General features: G+C 49.0%; 1 protein-coding gene across 1 annotated transcript in view; it reads left to right on the top strand.

The window, feature by feature from the left end:
• The window catches only part of RUNX1 (RUNX family transcription factor 1), a 76,621-nt gene that overhangs the window by 6,735 nt on the left and 51,076 nt on the right, over positions 1-18,810 (top strand). The window contains exon 3 of the mRNA XM_050334209.1: positions 16,696-16,800. Within this exon, the coding sequence (XP_050190166.1) occupies positions 16,696-16,800 (105 nt within the window). The remainder of the gene's footprint in view (positions 1-16,695; positions 16,801-18,810) is intronic.

Here is an 18,810-nt window from a genome sequence, read left to right as displayed (position 1 = left end):
GTCAAGGATGAAAAACCATCACATCTCCCGTGTGACTTCATGTGATATTTGCTTATGTTTGTCTCTCAGTAAAACCGCCAGGCCTTTGTGGTGTTCCGAACACCGCAGTGTCATTCCTGGGTGATTCCAGGTGCTGTCAATGCTCACAAATCCAAGTGGCAGCAGCTACTGCTCTTCCATAGCTTTCCTTCTCAGAACCAGGTGGAATGCTCAGGGACTGCTGACCCCTCCTTGGCGTTTTCCCTTCCCTCTCTCCCTGTGTGAGCGTCCGATACCGCACCCGACGGGCGGTTTTGCCCGCGCGGCCCTTCAGGGGAGTTCCGAAGGTGACCCACTTCTGCTTGCTCCCTCCCCACGTGTTTTGTTCCCAATGGGAGACGGGTCAGGCTTCAGACTGAGGAAGTGATCCTGATTATACACCCCAGCCCTTCTTTCCCTTTGAAGTGAGATGCATCTGGAGATGCCCTTCCAATGTAAACACCGTCACGACGGTGGCAGAGCGTGGCCCCGCCGAAACATCGTGCGAGCAGTAAATACTTCATAAGAATAAAACACCAGTCCAGCTCCTCTGTCTCCTGCAGCATTTTCAGCTGAGGATCCAGAGGCAGATGTCTTTCAAATTGTGTTGTTTGGGCCGTCTTCAAGTGCACTCGGTGGAAAACACCCGCAGCTGAGAACGTAGCTTCATAATGCTAGCAAAGAATAATAATAGGGTAATGCAGAGAAAATTATATCCATTTACTGAAAACATGAGGGATGCTGTAATGTCTGAAAGTATCAGTCATTAAACATGTTCATTTGTTATATTAAAGGTACCACCTTTTCAGTAAATGGAATTTGCATTATGATTCAGAGATGACTGTTTAGAAGATTCAAATGAATAGCTGGCAGAGTGGCGGAGAAGCTAATAAAAACAAACCTGTAGTTCAGTTCCTGGCCATGGTAATGAAGCTAGAAATCATAACAGTGAACTGTGTGAGTCTCAAGGTCAAAATGCAGCAGCTGGGAGAAAACAGTCCCTATTCATGCAGCAGAGCTTGGCAGGGAGCGTCGTGGAGCCCCTCACCCTGCTGGAAGTGGTTTGCCAGTAGCTGGTCCCTCGCCCCCAGACACAAACCTTGCCTGTGGCGTGATATCCAGGGGCTCGGGATCCTTTAAGCAGTGGAGTGAGCTGGGAATGCTGCGTGCTATTAGTCAGGCTTGGAGGTTAAATCTCATCACCTGCACTGGCCGCCCATCTCCGCAGCAGCGGTGACTAATGTATGCTTTTGTTTACTCCTGAACAGGGGATTGTTTTCCAAAGGTGGGGATTGTTTGCACTCGTACGGGATTTCTGAGGTGCTGTTCTGTTGAATTTGTATAAGGCCTAAAGCAGAAGGTGGCTGCTTCAAAGGGCATTGCTTCCTTTGATACCTCGCTGGAGGAAAATTAACCCAAACTTTGTTTGCCGTGTAATATTTGAGCTCGAACAAGTTCAGCTGCCACTGGTGATAATGCGAGGCCAGGAGCGTTGTGTGGGCAGTGGCTGAGAGTTCACGGTGCTTGTGGGCAGAGTGGAGGCTCCCCCTGTCCACCAGGTGATTTGAAACCCCTGGTGGAGAATAAGGAATGGTTTGGAGTGGTGACACTTCCCTCTTCACCGATATCACCCCCCCCAGCCCCATTAAAATCCCGTCAGAGCCACCGGCAAACTGACACTCTCTCCCCCTCCTGAGCAGGAAATTCTCATTCTTGACACTTCATAAATACTTTAAATTTCCTTCCAGCACCTGAAATGAAACCCTGCAAGACAGTCTGTGTCAGACATTAGGACATCATCCATGTTGTCCTCCTGGCTGTGGGAGGGTCACAGCGAGTCCCCCAGAGCAGGGGGATTCATTTCTCCCCACCAATATTTCCAGCCAAAACTTAAAAGCCCTCAGCTGAGTTTCAGCATCGTTTCACGTGCTTGCCATGTGTTGCTCAGCCTGTGTTGTTGTTTAGAATTTAAAAAAAACCCCACAGAGCCCTTGATTTTTCTTGACCCTCAGAGCGGGAGCTGAGATTGTCACAGGTCGCCCGAAACCTGGAGATGTTGTATAAAAGCAATTTGGCTCCTTTTCCTGAACAAAACAGATTTACACTGGGCTTGGCTGGGCTCCAGAGTGACTATTCCTCACCCTGGGTTGAGAATGCTACTGGGCAAACCTGCCTGTCTGGCTTGGAAAGTCATTTCTGAAAGAAAAATGTAGTTTTTAAAGCTTCACCCAATCTCAGTCTGCCCCCCCCCCCTTTTCCTGATTACCTGGTTAAACCCAAATTAATCTCTATTTTTCGCCTTCCATTCATAAACACTTCAAGCTTCGAAACGCTGCTGCTGCTGCAACGTATCCTGTTTTCTTAGTGTACAGTGAACCAGTTTAGGTGGCTGTGATGAAACACATCTGATGCAAAAAAAAAAGCCTGACACCATAGAAGTTCAGCGGGCAAAATTAAAAATAAATAGTTATTTTGGAGAGGGAAAGCTCCGTGGCTTGGTGAGCACGACATATTTTCCTCATGGAATCACTAATCCCGGGGTTGCTATCTATTCTTCGTGGCACGTAACATTCCCAAAAAACCCCAACAAATAAACATGGTTTTTTTTTTTCCAGATGAAAATGATTATTAATAGGTTATCATAACAGTAGCTAATGGAGAGGTGCCTTGGCTCGCTGCAGGAGATCTCAATCTCGAGCCGAGAGCTGCAGCTTTGTTTTTCAGCAAGGTTTTTTAAAAACTGAATCTGGGAAAGGGTTGGGAATTAAGCCTACCTATATATTTCCTGCTATCTCTCAGGATTGGAGCAGTGAGTCAGATTTGTGGCAGTTTTCACTTTCCACAGAAGGTGTAGCTGGAAGGAGAACACGAGGGAGAGAAACTACCGAGCACAATCCGAAGTTTCTGCTCGTCAGGACTCTTCCTTCTGGATATAATTTTCAGGGGGAGAAAAAAAAAAAAAAAAAAAAGATTAGTTTAGCTGGAATCACAAAAATACATAGAGCCCAGAAACTACTGGCCTGGAATCCGAATCCAATTATTTTTATTGGTCTTCTGAAGTCAGGATTTCGCTCCTTCCGTGCAGCTTCTCTTCGTGGCTGCCCTGTTGGAGCATTCGGGTGAAATTCGGGCGGTTTTTGTTTTTCTTTTCTTCTCGCTTGAACACATTCAAAATTGTAAAAGTATGTGCAAAACAGAGGAGGATGCTATTCAACAGGGTCATAAAATCAGTATTAAGCAGGCGTCCGGGTTCTGGTCCAAGCCTTTGGAATGTTTCAGGGGCCGTGGTATCGGATCCCGGAGCAACGACGAGCGGCGCTCGCCAGGCGGGATGGAAATGGGAGAAATCCAGGGGCAGCCAACTGAGGGAAAAGAGTCAGTTGGTGGAGTTTCAAAACAACCATTAATTTTTATGCTGGATTGATAAGGATGTGGCATCAGCAGGAGGCTATGGACAGCAGGAGGGTGGTTTGGCCACAGGGAGATGAGCAGTTCCTTTGGGGATTGGGAAGTGAATTGCTGGCTGGGAGGGTGGGCAGGCCCTGGCACAGGTTGCCCAGAGAAGCTGTGGCTGCCCCTGGATCCCTGGAAGTGTCCAAGGCCAAGTTGGAGCAACCTGGGCTGGTGGAAGGTGTCCCTGCCCATGGCAGGGGTGGGGCTGGATGATCTTTAAGGTCCTTTCCAACCCAAACCATTCTGGGATTTTATGAAAGGAAAGGGCTGTGCCACTGACCCACACTGTTAGAGGGTCAGTATTAATGACAGGGACTCTTCCCCCTCCAATCTGCTCTGAATGGTGAATTTTTCTCTAAAAGACAGAACCCAGAAGCAATAATTTTATTTTGAAGTGACTTAGGGTTGCTGAGTTGCACCGTTAATTTGAATCAAAATTTCTGTTTAATCCAAGTGGCTGTGGGAGAATTCAGTGCTCAGGTTCTGGAGCAGGGGAAGAATTGAGGGAGCAGATTCTGATAATGGGGAAGAATTCAATGAGCAGATTCTGATAAAGGAGAAGAATTGAGGGAGCAGATTCTGATAACAAGGAAGGATTCAATCAGAAGATTCTGGTAGAGGGGAATAATTCAGGGAGCAAACTCTGGTACAGAGGAAGAATTCAGTGTTCAGGTTCTGGTAGAGGGAAGAATTCAATGAGCAGATTCTGACAAAGGAGAAGAATTCATTGAGCAGGTTCTGATAATAGGGAAGGATTCAGAGTAGATTCTGGTAAGGAGGAAGAATTAAGGGAGCAGATTCTGCTATGGAGGACTTGATGTCTGTCTCAAGCTCAATGCCCTGGGTCAGCTTTAGGCTGGTCACCAAACCCATCCCTCTCAAGGTGATGGCTCCCTCAGGTCTGGCCTTTGGGATGTAGTGGCAAGAGGAGAGGAGAGGAGAGGAGAAAGTTTTCTCACTGCCCAAGTCCCCAGCACAGCCAGGTCCATGTGAATCGCTGATTGTGTAAGAAAACACACGTGTGGTGCTGCCCCACCAGGGGTTGGACTCCCCAAAACACATCATGTGGCCCCCGAGGCTGAGCATGACCGCGGCTGCCTCTGCCAGCTCCCAAACGCTCTCTGCTGGGTTACTTAAAATTTCGTCTGGGCGAAAAAAACTCCCGCTCCCAAAAGCGTCAACAGGAGAAAAATAATGGCAGAGCGACTTGGAGAACTTCCTGTCTCCGGGAGCATTACTGCTGTAAACAGGGGCCATGCCAAGTGCTGAACCACTGCCCTCAGTCCAATAACAATAAATCTATTTTTTGGTGCTGCACGGCTCTGCTTGTACGTTTTGGAAGCGGCGAGGATGAGGCAGACGCCGTCCTCGGAGAGTTTTCTCCTCTTTTTTGTTTTTTTGTTTTGTTTGTTTTTTTTTTTTTTGGCCATGATAAAAGGAGTTGGGCTTCCCAGAAGTTACGCAGTTTCGAGGGATCTGTTTTGCCCTTCGGCTTTGTTTTTGTTTGTTGGGGTTTTATAAATTTGTTTTTATTTTGCTGTTTGTTTTCGTGTGCCACCCTTCAGAACCCCTCGAGTTCTGGTGAAAACGTGTTTATTTTCGTGTGTAGCTCTACGTGTGTGTACCCCATGTTACAGCTCCAAGAGCAGCTGCTATTCTGTCATCAAAAGAAAATCATTCTGGGGGGATAAATTAGGACCCTGGCTCTGGGGGCTGGCTGGAGAACTTGAGCAGAAGTGAGGATGCTGCAAATCAGTGGCTTACAATTGCTGTCAAGAGCCTTTTCCAGCACAGTCATGTGCAGAAACCCTCATCAGTCTGAATCAGCCTCTGTTCCCTTCTAAAAACCTTTTAGCTGCAGTAAAAAAAAAAAAAAAAACCAAAACTTTATTTTTCTATTACCTTAATGCTGTGTGACTCCTCCACCCTTTTTGCTCCCATCCTGCTTCCCCACCAGATTATTTCCACACAGTTTCCTCAGCCTCTCCAAGTTATTCCCTTTGTCCCCTTCCCTCCTTCCTCCGTGTGATGGCATTCCTGCCTCACAGAGCTGCAGGTTGGGATTCCTGTGTGAGCCTTTAGCACCAGAGCAGGTTTTGACCTCCGAAAAAAGGATGCAAGGAAGTATCCTAAATCCCTTTTGCCCTTTCCTAACGCTCCCTGTGAGGATGAGGAGCTACCTGCTGTGCCAGGAGCGAGAGAGGGAGGAGGTTCTGGAGGCCGAGGAGAGGAGGAGGAGGAGGAGGAGGAGGAAGCAGCTGCTTGGAAGGCTGGATGCCATAAGAGCTCTTGAGTGGGGCGGTGCTTGGAGCACATCAGCTCCCTGAAGTTTAGGCAGGAACTGAAGGAAAGGCTTTGGCAAGGCCTGGGAGTTTCCACAGGCTGGACTTTGTGCGGCGGAGCTCGAACAAAGCCACGTCCGTGTCTGAGGCCACGGAGGTTGCTCCGGGTTTGAAGGCTGTCTCTGGTGGAAGCTGGCAGGTTCCAGGTTGGTAATGGCAGTGTTATCTCCCGTGGAGCTCCATCGGGTGACCCCGGAGCTCTCCCCAGCTCGGAAATCAATGCGCATTCCATTAGCGTAATGACAGCACGGAGGAGTCCTTCCTCCAGGAAAATGAGCTCGGAGTAAACACTCCCAGGGCACACTCCCATGCTCTCAGAGCTACTGGAGAACTCAATTGTCTGGTTGTCCTCTGGCATTCTTCTGCTTCAGGGCCGCTGTAGGTACAAGATCACAGAAGCAGCTCCTTGCCTTTCGCAGTCAGAGCAGGGCGTTGCTCTTGCAGTGAAGCCACCCCTTCCTTGCTCCCTGTGCCTGGAGCCTCTGCCAGAGCCCTGCTGGGGGGTCACCACCTTCATCATTCCACAGGGAGAGGAGCATGTTTGAGCCCAGCTTCCCAGCTGCTGCACTGAGGTGGAGAATCACGGAATGGTTTGGGAAGGAAGGGACCTTAAAGTTCCACCCCTGCCATGGGCAGGGACATCTTCCACCAGCCCAGGGTGCTCCAACTCCATCCAGCCTGGCCTTGGACACTTCCAGGGATCCAGGGGCACCCACAGCTTCTCTGGGAATTCTATCCCAGCCCCTCCCCACCCTCGCAGGGAAAAATTTTTTTTCCTAATATCCCATCTATCCCTTCCCTCTGGCAGCTGAAGCCATTCCCCCTTGTCCTGCCTTGGAAATATTCTCTGTCCAGTCCATGGAGGAAACAGTGGGACAAAATTGTCCCCCCATCCCAAACCCTGCAACCTGGACTGGGAGGAGTGAGGGGTGTAATTTGGGGCTTAATCCCACTTCAGACAGCTAAACCCTCTCGTGAATAATCTGGGCCTTAACCTTTTCCATGTCTCTGTCATCCCTATAAAATCTGGGTGATAATTTCTACCTCAAAAAAGCTTGTGAATGGTCTGAAATTATAGCCAGACCCAAGACTATTATTAGGCTTAAGGATCCCCAGGCATTTTCTGTGAGAAGGTGGGAGCTCTGCATTGAAGTCATCTCTTTCTGAACTGTCCTTTCCCTCTGGTGTTCCTGCTGCTGCTGTTTTTCCCTTTCCCTGAACTCTTCAGCAGTGAGTGACACAGCACTTTGCTGAAGGATGGTTTCTTCATTCCACTCACAGAGCTTTGTGGAGGCCAAGTCATTTCTGAGCACTTCATTTAAAACAAAAATCATTCTGCACTGAGAAAGAAAAAAAAAGAATCAAAATTCCTGAGTAAGTAGTAGGTCACAGCTTGGAAGCAGAAATTCAGGTTTTGGTGTAGCCCACTCATAGAACTGTCAGAGATTTCCACCAGAGTCACCTTTGGGGAAAAAATAATTCCACCCTCTCCAAATCTGTGTTCAAACTTTAGTGACACATATTGAATATATATATATATATATATATTTCAAGTCTTAAAAATGTCTGAACAAGGGGCATTGCTTCTAAAGGCTCCAAATGAGATCCTCTTGTGCTGCCACTCTGTGCAGGGCCAGGCACCCCACAGCATTTCATTCTTCCTGTGCTGTAATTATTGTCTCCACCCAAGTTCATAAGAATTTTATAGTGGTTACTGCAGCAGCTCCACTTAGAGTTAGAGGCTGCTTGGCTTTTTCCATTAAAAGGTCTTCCTTCCCCCCACACCTGTGTTTTAATGCTTTCATCCAGCTGGGAAGCTTGATCTGCAGGCTTTCAGTTCTGAGAAGGCATCCCACCCCAAAAATTCGGTTCAGACAGGTCACTGGGGTTGTCTTCCAGAACAGAAAGGAAAGCCATTCAAGGAATACTGTTGTGACTCTTATACATAAACCACCTCCACCACAAAGCCTGAAAGCTGGTATTTACACAGGCCTTCGGATGCTGAAGTGCAAATAATGTTCCTGGCAGCCAAATTCCTACCACAGCTCGAAATAGTCTCCCTTCTGACATAGGACAACATCCCAAAATAGGGGGATTCCCGGTGGTTTTGTGGCTTTGTGGGTTGTTGGTGTTGGCAGGCAAAGGGACTCAGGTCCGTGTCAGCTGCTGGGTGTCACCCCTAAGCTGACAATTCTGCCCCTCTGCCCCCTCAGGTGAGACCCCCCTGCAGAGCTGCTCCAGCCCTGGGAACAGCACAGGGAGCACAGGGAGCTGCTGGAGAGAGCCCAGAGGAGGCACCAAGAGGATCCCAGGGCTGGAGCAGCTCTGCTGGGAGGAAAGGCTGGCACAGCTGGGATTGTTCAGCTGGACAAGAGAAGCTTTGGGGGGACCTGAGTGTGGCCTTGCAGGGCCTGAAGGAGCTCCAGGAAAGATGGAGAGAGACTATTTCCAAGGGCTGGAGGGACAGGACAAGGGGGAATGGCTCAAAGGCAGGGATAGATGGGATATTGGGAAGGAATTGCTGGCTGGGAGGGTGGGCAGGCCCTGGCACAGGTTGCCCAGAGAAGCTGTGGCTGCTCCTGGATCCCTGGAAGTGTCCAAGGCCAGGCTGGACGGGGCTTGGAGCAACCTGGGCTGGTGGAAGGTGTCCCTGCCCATGGCAGGGGGTTGGAATGAGCTGTTCTTTAAGGTCCCTTCCATCCCAAACCATTCCATGATTCTGTGATTCCATTGTAGGACATCCTGTCTTCAGGCACCTCCTTCTAATCACCTGGGTCCTGAATCTCTTCAGCCTTTGTTTCTCCTCCTCAGTTAGTTAAATTCACGTCCTCTCCCAGATAATCAGGGTTATTCTCCTCCTTCTTCTGCTGCAGCTCCTTCCTTCTGAACGGTCACACCATTTCCTACCCACACTCTCTCTCTCCTGCTACTCATCTGCCACAGGTTTTTTTCCTCCAGCTGGAATAAACTGTGCTTTTGTGACATCTTTACCAAAGCACATCCACAGGAGAAATTCCATGGAGCAGCAGAAGCAGCAGCCTGAGGGAGGGAACACGGAGGGGTCCAGTTGGTCCTAACATTATGGACAGGAACATTTCCGAGGAATGCACTCCAAATCCAAGTTCCTTGAGGAGAGGAGGGCCATCAGGTGCCCTGCAGCAGCGGCTGCACTTTGACACACTTTGTCAGGCTGTCAGGGATCAGCACAGAGGCCCCTGTGAGGTCAGGATTGTCCTGACACGGGACGGGGAAGTGAAACCGCTCCTCGGCGCAGAACTGAAACTGGCTGCACACAGACCCCTGTCAGATGAACGTGTCAACATCTGGGCCTCCCAAAAAAACCACAGGGAGGGAAACTGGGGCTGTTTGAGCGAGCTGAGTCCCACCCTTGCAACGCTTGAGGCTGTGAGCAATCCCTGTCCTGCAAGGGACTGTCCCTCCTCCGAGGGCTTCAGGTGAAACACTGAAGGTGTTGGTTGATCAGTAATGGATAAAAAGCAACATTCAAGCAAAAAAATGTGGGGTTGTGGCACGTTGGCAGTGGCACAGTGGCAGTGGCATGTTTTGGGCATGCTGGGTGCTGGCATTTTTTGTTTATCCCATCAGGAAGATTTTCTCCTGTTTTCCTGAGGGAAGGGATTTGAATGTTGGTAGCACTGCAGCACAGCAGAAGTGGGGAAAAAGTGACATTAGGACCTCCCTCACAGCTCCTCGTGGGAGCTGAGATCCCAGGGAGCACTCTCAGACTACTCCAGGGGAGCTTCCCAAGATGGTTTGTTGTTCTTTTGGTAGCAGCTCCGTATTCCTGGAGCCTCTTGAGATCCCTCTGAGGATCTCCCAGAGTGTTTTCATCCCTCGATTTAGGCACTTGATATCCTGGACAGCAGCTCCAGACTCCTGCAGGAAGCTGCCTGTGATGATTTTCCTCCTCTTGTGGAACCTGCATCTTCCAGGATCTGCCTGAGACTCCCCCCAGGCATTTCCTGGAGTCTTTCCACGTCTCCTCTGAGGAGCTGAGACCCCAGGTCGCTGTCCCAGACAACTCCAGGGAAGCCATGCCCGGGAATTCTCCAGTGCCAAGGGAAGCACGTGGTGGCAGGGGCAGATTTGGAGCATCCCTGGTGCACCTGGTGATGAGGGCCCTGCACAGAACCCGCCGTGCATCACCCGCACGTGGCTGCCTGAGCAGCTGCTCGGGGCCTGAGTCAGCTTTATTTTAACAGCTGTGAGGGGACACCGAGTGGAAAAGCAGCTTCTGCATCTGCTGCTGGAAATCTTTCATGGCTGCAGCCTCCAGGCTCGGGGTTATGCTCTGTGCTGCTGAAATAAGCAGCTTGTCAGGGGGAAATGGCAATCAGGGACTATCCTTACCACCCAGGTAAAGGTAAATCCTAATTTTTAGTGCCTGCTTAGGTTTGATGGTGTCTCTATTAACGCTACTTGATTTCAGTGCTGTGACTTTGGCTGCTTAATACAGTTCCTGTGTGGCCTCAGGTTAAATGTACCCAAATATTTGGGACATTTTGGCTGGGCACCATTATTCTGGCTTCACCAAAATAATACTTTGAAATAATTCCATCCTAAGCTACATTCTTCTGGACTTTTAGCTCTGGGAATCTCATATCTGGGCAGTCAGGCAGCTCTGCTGCTCTCCACCACAGCTTTTGAGTTGTTAGCCAGAAAAAAAAAAGCTTGGAGAATGTAGAGGGAGCAGAAGAGTGTGAAGTGCATGTCTTGGATAAGCACTGAGTGGTGCTGCAGGGAGCTGGAAAAGGAAGGGAAGGGGCAAAGCCAGCCCCAGCCATGCCCCTGCAAAATCAAACTGGTTTTCTACTCTTATTGCAAAAGGAAAAAAAAAAAAATCAGTATTTCATAGCTGGGTCCAAGTTTGCAGCAGGGCCACTTTTGGCCCCATAAAAATCCAGAACAAAACCCCCATTGATTCAGCACGGGGGAGATTTCATTCTGGGTAAGTAGATGCTGTGTAAACACAGATATAAGAACTTCCTGGAGTGAGACACTCGACAGAAATGTTCAGAGTGCACCTTTCTGCCGAGCCAGGCTGCTTTGGCAGCAGCAAAGTGGATGTATTTCCCAAATCTCCAGCTTGACACCTGCAAAACATCCCTAAAAAATACACAAACAGCTCCACAGCCCCTGCAGATGATTCCCATGGGCAGCTCTTGGAATTACACACCGGTTTGGGTTGGAAGGGATATTAAAGATCATCCAGTGCCACTCCCTGCCATGGGCAGGGACACCTTCCACCAGCACAGGGTGCTCCAAGCCCCGTCCAACCTGGCCTGGGACACTTCCAGGGATCCAGGGGCAGCCACAGCTTCTCTGGGCAACCTGTGCCAGGGCCTGCCCACCCTCCCAGCCAGCAATTCCTTCCCAATATCCCATCTAACCATTCTCTCTTTCAGCTTCAGGCCATTTCCCCTCGTCCTGTCCCTCCATCCCTTGTCCAAAGTCCCTCTCCAGCCCTCTTGGAAGGGGCTCCAAAGCCTCCCTTGTATTTTTCTGGGCAAAACCCCCAATTTTCTCCATCTCCCCATATTCACATTTCTCTGCTTGGACCGTTGGCCTGTGGGGATCAGAATTTATAAACCATTGCCAGCGTGGTGGCAGATGAGGTGAATAACAGCTTTATTTCATATTTAAATTCAGTGGTGTCTGTGGTGCTGATGGTAAACAAATCATGTTATATTTTTTTTGATGCTGCTTTCTCCAGCTGCAGCTTCTATTTTGTTTTTTCTGATGAAGCAGCCACTGGACCAAACACAACAGGCAGAGTTTTATTTTGACTGCTCAAAACCGTCAGCAGGGACAGGACAAAAAAAAAAAAGGCCCCCATCTGAGCACAGAATCTGGAGTCAATCAGGCTTTTTGCAGCTTGAACACCTGCAAAAATCTTTCTCTCATCTGAGGAGCAGCAGTTAACTAATGAGGGGTGGGATTATGTTGGCCTTTCCATCTTATTGATTAGATTTGGAGAGCTCAGGGGTTTCAGAGGTAGGAAGAGCAGAAGTTGGCCCCAGTGTTCAGCAGCTGATGGCTGGGAATGGAGGTGGAAGTGTTGCATCCTGCCCAGGGATGCAGACAGGCATGTTATTAAAATGCACTGGGTATCTTGGCCCTGGCAGATGCCCAGGGAGATGTTGTGAGAACCTGCAAGGATGGATCAAATTGATCACTTAGCGTGGTTTAACACAAGAGCACCAAAAAGTAGAAGCTGGATGAAAAAAAACCCCAAATCCTAATCTTTTTTACCAGAGCCTGGAATTCTCTCCCTAATGTAATAGAAATGTCTGTAATGTCATTTGTGTTGCATTTGTGCAATACATTTCATAGTTTTCCACCTATACCTTTTGTCCTTGTCAGCACAGACGCTTCTTGGCTCCTTTCCTTTTCTTTCCTCTTCTTTTCATCCAATAATTTACCGTAACAATTTTTTTTTTTATAATATAAAAAGCAGCAAAAGCAAAAACCACTAAACAAATCTAATGGCCCATCTGTGATCAGCAGAACAAATCCCAAAAGCAAAAGGCAGTGATTGCATCAACCTCATCTCTTGGCCCAAGCTCCCTTTCCCTCCTCCAAGGCCAAACTTCTAAAGCTTTAACTCTGTTGTGTTTTTTTCCTCTCCTCTGTTTGGATGAACCTTCACGGGTGGAATCAATCAGTGGCTCTTTTTGCCTGAGAAAAGAGTGGGTTAAAATGAAATGACAGGTCCAAGTTGTGGCCTCCCTTCCCTGCACTGTGCCTGTTCTCATTCCCTTCTGCATCTGCCCGTGCAGCCACTCGACATTTTCAATGTTCCCTTCCCACCCCCGGCCCCAGCTGACCATGACACTGCTCAGGGATGACTAAAGCAACGCACAGCGGCTTCATGTGACCGTGCTGTCACTTGGGAGTCATTCTTTCCCCCCTTGGCTCCTCTCAGACCTTCCCAGGGGCCTCAGCTCACGAGCCTATTGCTCCCTCTAGAGCCCTGCCGAGCTGCTCTGGAGGGACCACTGGAACCCTGTGAGCTGGGAACTCCCCACTCCTTTCTGCTCCCAGCCTCTGGCAGCTGGGATGCAGGTGGGCTGCAGGTGGGCTGCAGGTGGAATTCAGGCTCCAAGTTCCTGTATTTCGCTGCAGAGCAGCAGCAGCAGATGCTTTGTTCTCGTCTGCTTTGTTCTGATCATGGAATGATGGAATGGTTTGGGTTGGAAGGGACCTTAATGCTCATCTCATTCCACCCCCTGCCACAGGCAGGGACACTTTCCACTAGCCCAGGTTGCTCATTTGCTGGCTCAGGTTGATCCTCACCTTCTGGTGGTCCAGGAATAGTATTGCTGAGCAGGTCCTGGCAGATGGTATCACACAGTCCCAGAATCATCTTGGGTTGGAAAAGCCCTCCCAGCCCATGGATCCCCCTGTGCCCCATCCCCACCCTGTCCCCCAGCCCAGAGCACTGAGTGCCACGGCCAGGCCTGCCTTGGACACCTCCAGGGCTGGGCACTCCAAACCTCCCTGGGCAGCCCCTGCCAAGGCCTGACCACCCTTGCCAGCAACAAATTCCTCCTCCTGGCCAACCTGAGCCTCCCCTGGTGCAATTTTAGGCACTGTCCTCTCCTCCTGTCCCTTGTTCCCTGGAAGAGGCCAAACTCCCCTGGTTCCCCCTCCTGTCAGGCAGAAGGACATTGTGCTTTTGCTTCCTCTTAAACCCTTGCAGCTTTGCAGTGTCAGGGGATCTCATGGGCAGTCCTGTAAAGTCGTGTGGGGACAACTGGTTTAATCCATCCGAGGTGGTGGTTTGGAGTGCCCAGCCCTGGAGGTGTCCAAGGCAGGCCTGGCCGTGGCACTCAGTGCTCTGGGCTGGGGGACAAGGTGGGGATGGGGCACAGGGGGATCCATGGGCTGGGAGGGCTTTTCCAGCCTCAAGGATTCTGGGATTCTGTGCCTTCAGCTGTCAAATCAGCAGTGACTCCTGAGGGCACTTTTGATAGCTCATTCTCCACCAAACCCACCAACAGTGCCCGGACAACATTTCAAAAGTCCCCATTGTATCCCGGCCAGGAATGCTACTGTTTCCATTACTTTTTTTTCTGGGGAAGGGTTCTGACCTTAAAGCTCTTGCAAAAATAAACATTACCAAGCAGTTTTTCCTACCCTGCTTGCGAGGGGAGAGCAGATGGAAGCAGTGAGTCTTGGGCTCTGCCCTGAACACGTACGAGGTCTCGCTGTCTGTGGGAAGGGTTCCCAAAGGCAGAACCCGGTCCCACCTCTGGACAACTTAATTCTTGTGCTCCTGAGGTGCCACGTGGCTGATATTAGGAACTGGCAGGGATAGTTGTTGGCTGTCACTGTCAGGACATTATCAAATTGTCATCGTGATTATTGGGGGCAGTCAAGCAAGGCCAGAGTTTCAGAATGAGTTTTTGGGGGTGTTTGGTCCCTCTTTATATTCCCCAGAGAGGTCAGTCCCTCACCTGGGCTGCCTGGCTCAGCTTTGGGCAGTCTGTAGGTGCACACACACAGGTGTAAGTGCATTATGCAAGGGTATTTGAAAATAAAAATCTGTTTTATGGTTGTACCACAATACATAAAAACAAGGAGGAGAGTTTTACGGTGCTGCTGTCACCCCAAAACAGGTATCTCCACAAAACACAGATTTCCCTGACAATACCTCCAATCTAAATGTGCCTTTGTCAACCAGACCCATAAATGATGAATAATGCAGAAGTGATAAAACCACTTAATAAAGGCGAATGTAAATGGAACACAACAAACCCGAGAAAAAAAAAAACACACGCAGCCAGAATTATTGGTGAGAGCAGTGAGTGACATGTAGGTTTATGGTTATATAGGCCTGTGGTTAACCAGTATGTGGTTAATGAATAGTCCTCTGTCAACAAGAAATAAGTTAAGTGTCTTCCTGCTCTTGCCAGCTCGTGTCCCAACCTCACACGGGCTCAGAGATCGCCTGCTCTGCAGAAAATCCTGAGAAAGTTACTTCACCTCCCTCTTCTTCTTGATTCTGGTCTTGGAGACTGGCAGTGTGGCCACGTTTTACCACATTTCACTATTGTAGTTTGAGTTTTTTTCCTGCCTTTATTTTTTGTAAAGAAGCATCTCAAGAGCCTGCTAAAGAAATAAATTTACTACATGTTCTTGCAGGGCAGCAGTTGTTAAAAAAAAAAAAAACACAAAACAAACCCAAAGTGGAAGCAAGATGGAAATACTGCAGATTAGTAAAGAGAATAAAGTATATTTTTCAAGATTCTTTCAGTCTTAGTGATCTAAGTGTTGTATATAAGGATACAGAGAAACTGGATTTTGGAAAGAAGGCAAATCTAAGGTGGCTCCTTTGATGTTTGTTAAGTCTGACGTGAAGGGTGATAAAGTTTTTTGGGGAGAAGTTTATCAAACCTTATTGCTGATGCCTCACAGAAAGATTCTGCTGTGCTGACAGGGAAAGATTAACAAAGCTGTAAAGCTGTAATTGGTATTTAAAGGAGGTCAAGAGCACGGCCATCCTTGCTCTGGGGAGATGTAGGACCCAAGATTTGATGGGATTCAGGGATCTGGGATCATCTGGGCTTCTGCAGCAATGATTTTCACCCCCGGGACTGCTTTCCAGTGAGGGTGGGGAGGTGGGAGCTGCCTTAGGAGAGGGATTGAATTGCCAGTGAATGCACAGGGGGAATCGGGGATAATGTTGCTGTTGGAGGCGGGCATTTGTATGCACATTTATATTTACACTTAGATTTAAATTTCTCCTCATTTATAGGGCTCAGTGGAGCAAAAAATATAAAAAAAAAATAAAATAAAAAAAATAGGAAGGTTTGGAAGGGAACAAACTGGGCACTCAGGAGGGCTGGAGCCAAGTGGTGGAATGAAGGAGGCAGAACTCCACGTGCCCAGAGGAGGAGAACCTCAGTTTTCTTACAGCAGTTCCTGGTTATCTAAGTTGGGGTGATGTCCCCTGATGTCTCTGGCTGATAACAACGATTTCTGGCAGCGTCTGAGTCCTCTGTGCTGCTGGGAGGGCTGTGCTGAAGCTGCTGACAGGGCAGTGTTTTCCCCGCTGCCCACGCCAGGGCTGTCGGGAGCGCACAGGCGAGGTCTGTGCATCAAAGATGCAGGATGTTACTTTTGTCATCTCAAAAAGGCCAGCAGCAAATCCAGGGGCAGCAGCAGCCCTTTCCTCAGCTCTGAGCTGTGCCATGGAAGAGGCCTTCACGGATTTCTTGCTGACTAACAGAGAAATCGAGCATTATGGCTCTGCTGTGTCCTCGTAAGATGTTTTCATTCTCTGTGGACGAGCTGCAGGGATTTTTATTTTTTATTTTTATTTTTTTTCCATTCCCTTGTTTCTTGGCATTGCAGTGGCAGATGACTTTTAAAGGGTTCTGGGTCACAATGTGGAACTGATCTCCTGGTGGCCTCAGCCACAAAGCGTGGGATTTTACGATCTGAGCACCCAGTTCTCTTTAATTTTAACGAGTGCTGCTGATCAGATTCCCGTGGCAGTTCTGGGAGAGTCAGCCACGGTTTCTGAGCCTCTCTGAACTACCAGCCTCTAGAAAGCACAGATAAAGTCCCAGCTGCACATCAGATAAACTCCAACTGTTAGGGGTAACCTCCTCTTTTATATATATATCTATAAACAGAGCGTAGATCATTTAAATATAAATTAATTCTTTTCCCTGAAAGCTTTGAGCTGTTGCCATGGAGGGAACGAATCCAGCACTGGGATTACACGCCCCACTCTCTGGGCACGGCTTTATCTTCAGCTGCAATGTTTCAGTGCCATTCAGGGTGTTTGAGTGCTACCAGAAACGGGTTCTCTTCGCTCACTAACACCTTTTCTTTCTTCCTCCTGTTGCAGGGAAAAGCTTCACGTTGACAATCACGGTGTTCACAAACCCCCCCCAAGTAGCCACCTACCACAGAGCCATCAAGATAACAGTGGATGGACCTCGGGAACCCAGAAGTAAGTGAGCTCAGGGCGGCATTTGCAGCGGGATAGGACGGTGGATCAGAGTAGGGGTTGGTGAAATCCAGCCTTATCCAGTGCATGTGGAGCAGGGGGAATGTTTTAAGCCATGGCTGTCCCACGAATGGCTTTAATCATCCCTTCCCAAAGGCTTATTTTTCACTGGTGTCCAGCTGGCCCAGGACATGACTTGCATTTCTGCAAGTCCCTCCCCAGGGCTGCCTTGGCTCCTACCCAAGCGCTGACAGAAGGGATGCTGGGAAAAGGTGGGCAGCAAATACCTGACACATCATTTCTAGCCAGTCTTGCCTTTCAGATGTTAAGAGGATCTTAAAGCATTGGAAACCAATATGTCATTGATCCAAGCCCTCAGGCTCAGCCACCCTGCAAGCATAAATAAGTGCCTGAGGCAGGACACACGGTTGCTGCCCCATGGAGTTCCTTGTGCTGTGGCAGAACTTGGGAGAACCTGTTTGCTCAGCCAGCCACCCTTCCCTCTTCTCCTTCTTCTCTTTTTTTTTTTTTTTTTTTTTAAAGAATGAAGCACAAGGAGGAGATGAAGGGTTTGATATCCCCGGGGAATACCCAAACCCCTCACACAGGTGGTTGTTTTGTTCAGGTGGTGAGGGCAGGGTGTGCTGTCTGTGGGGTGAAGGGAGGGTGGAGCAGATGTGCAGGGAGAGATCATTGAATCACAGGTTGGTTTGGGTTGGAAGGGATCTGAAAGATGATCCCATCCCACCCTGTGCAATGGGCAGGGACACCTTCCACCAGCACAGGGTGCTCCAAGCCCCGTCCAACCTGGCCTGGGACACTTCCAGGGATCCAGGGGCAGCCACAGCTTCTATGGGAATTCTATCTCTCCCAGCCCCTCACAACCCTCACAGCCAGCAAGTCCTTCCCAATATCCCATCTAACCCTGCCCTCTGGCAGTTTGAAGCCATTCCCCCTTGTCCTGTCCCTCCAGCCCTTGGAAATAGTCTCTCTCCATCTTTCCTGGAGCTCCTTCAGGCCCTGCAAGGCCACACTCAGGTCCCCCCAAAGCTTCTCTTGTCCAGCTGAACAATCCCAGCTGTGCCAGCCTTTCCTCCCAGCAGAGCTGCTCCAGCCCTGGGATCCTCTTGGTGCCTCCTCTGGGCTCTCTCCAGCAGCTCCCTGTGCTCCCTGTGCTGGGATCCCAGGGCTGGTGCCTGTTACCAGAGGCATTTGTTGGCCTCAGTCACAAACCCAAATGGGGCATTTTCATACTTTTATCAAAATGTAAATTGTGGTTTGTGTGTGGTTAGCGTCTTGCACTCCTCCTGCACCCTTGGCAGAAGTTCTGGCTGTTGCTTAAGTGGAATTGTCCCGGGAGGGCAGAACAGCAGGACTCAAACACCCACTGGAGAACGAGACCCACAGCTCGGGGCTGCTTCCCTAGAAAAGAAATGTTTGAAGCTGCAACTAAAATAGCTTAGAAAACTCATGTTTTCTGCTCAAGCCTTCATTTGCCTGAGTTGCACCACGATGCTGCATGTGTAGAGTGGAAAAGTCTGACCCATACTTTTTGTACTTGAAGACAGACTTTTAAACAAATAATGCTGGCAGGGTGAGGCTTCTTATTTAGTTTGGTTTGTTGTTTTGTTTTGTTCTTTTTTTGTTTTGTTTTAAACTGTGGTTGAATTGTCCCTGAAGAATCTCCTCAGTGAACCAGGCAGCTGTGCACATGAAAAAGATATTTGTATATGCAAGTGGCAGATTTGTATATGCAATTACCTGGGCATGCTCACGGCTTGCAGACAACAAACAAACAAACTGCAGCTCTTTGAATATACATCTGCTCAGGAGGGTAAGGAACAAACTCATCCTGCAGGCACGGCTTCTTCTGTTCTAAATCAATCCTTCAGTTGGTGTAATAGTTAATATTTAATAAGGCTCTGCATTTTGAAAAGGAAGTGGAGATGTGATACAGGCAGGAGGGACATGCGTGTGTGCCCGACCCAAAGGGATGCAAAAGCTTCCTTGTCA

Source organism: Myiozetetes cayanensis, unplaced genomic scaffold (assembly GCF_022539395.1).
Source record: "Myiozetetes cayanensis isolate MyiCay16 unplaced genomic scaffold, myiCay2020 scf50, whole genome shotgun sequence".
In the NCBI taxonomy this organism is placed as follows: Eukaryota; Metazoa; Chordata; class Aves; order Passeriformes; family Tyrannidae; genus Myiozetetes; species Myiozetetes cayanensis.
The sequence above is the reverse complement of the archived record's forward strand: the minus strand, read 5'-3'. Positions and strand labels throughout refer to the sequence as shown.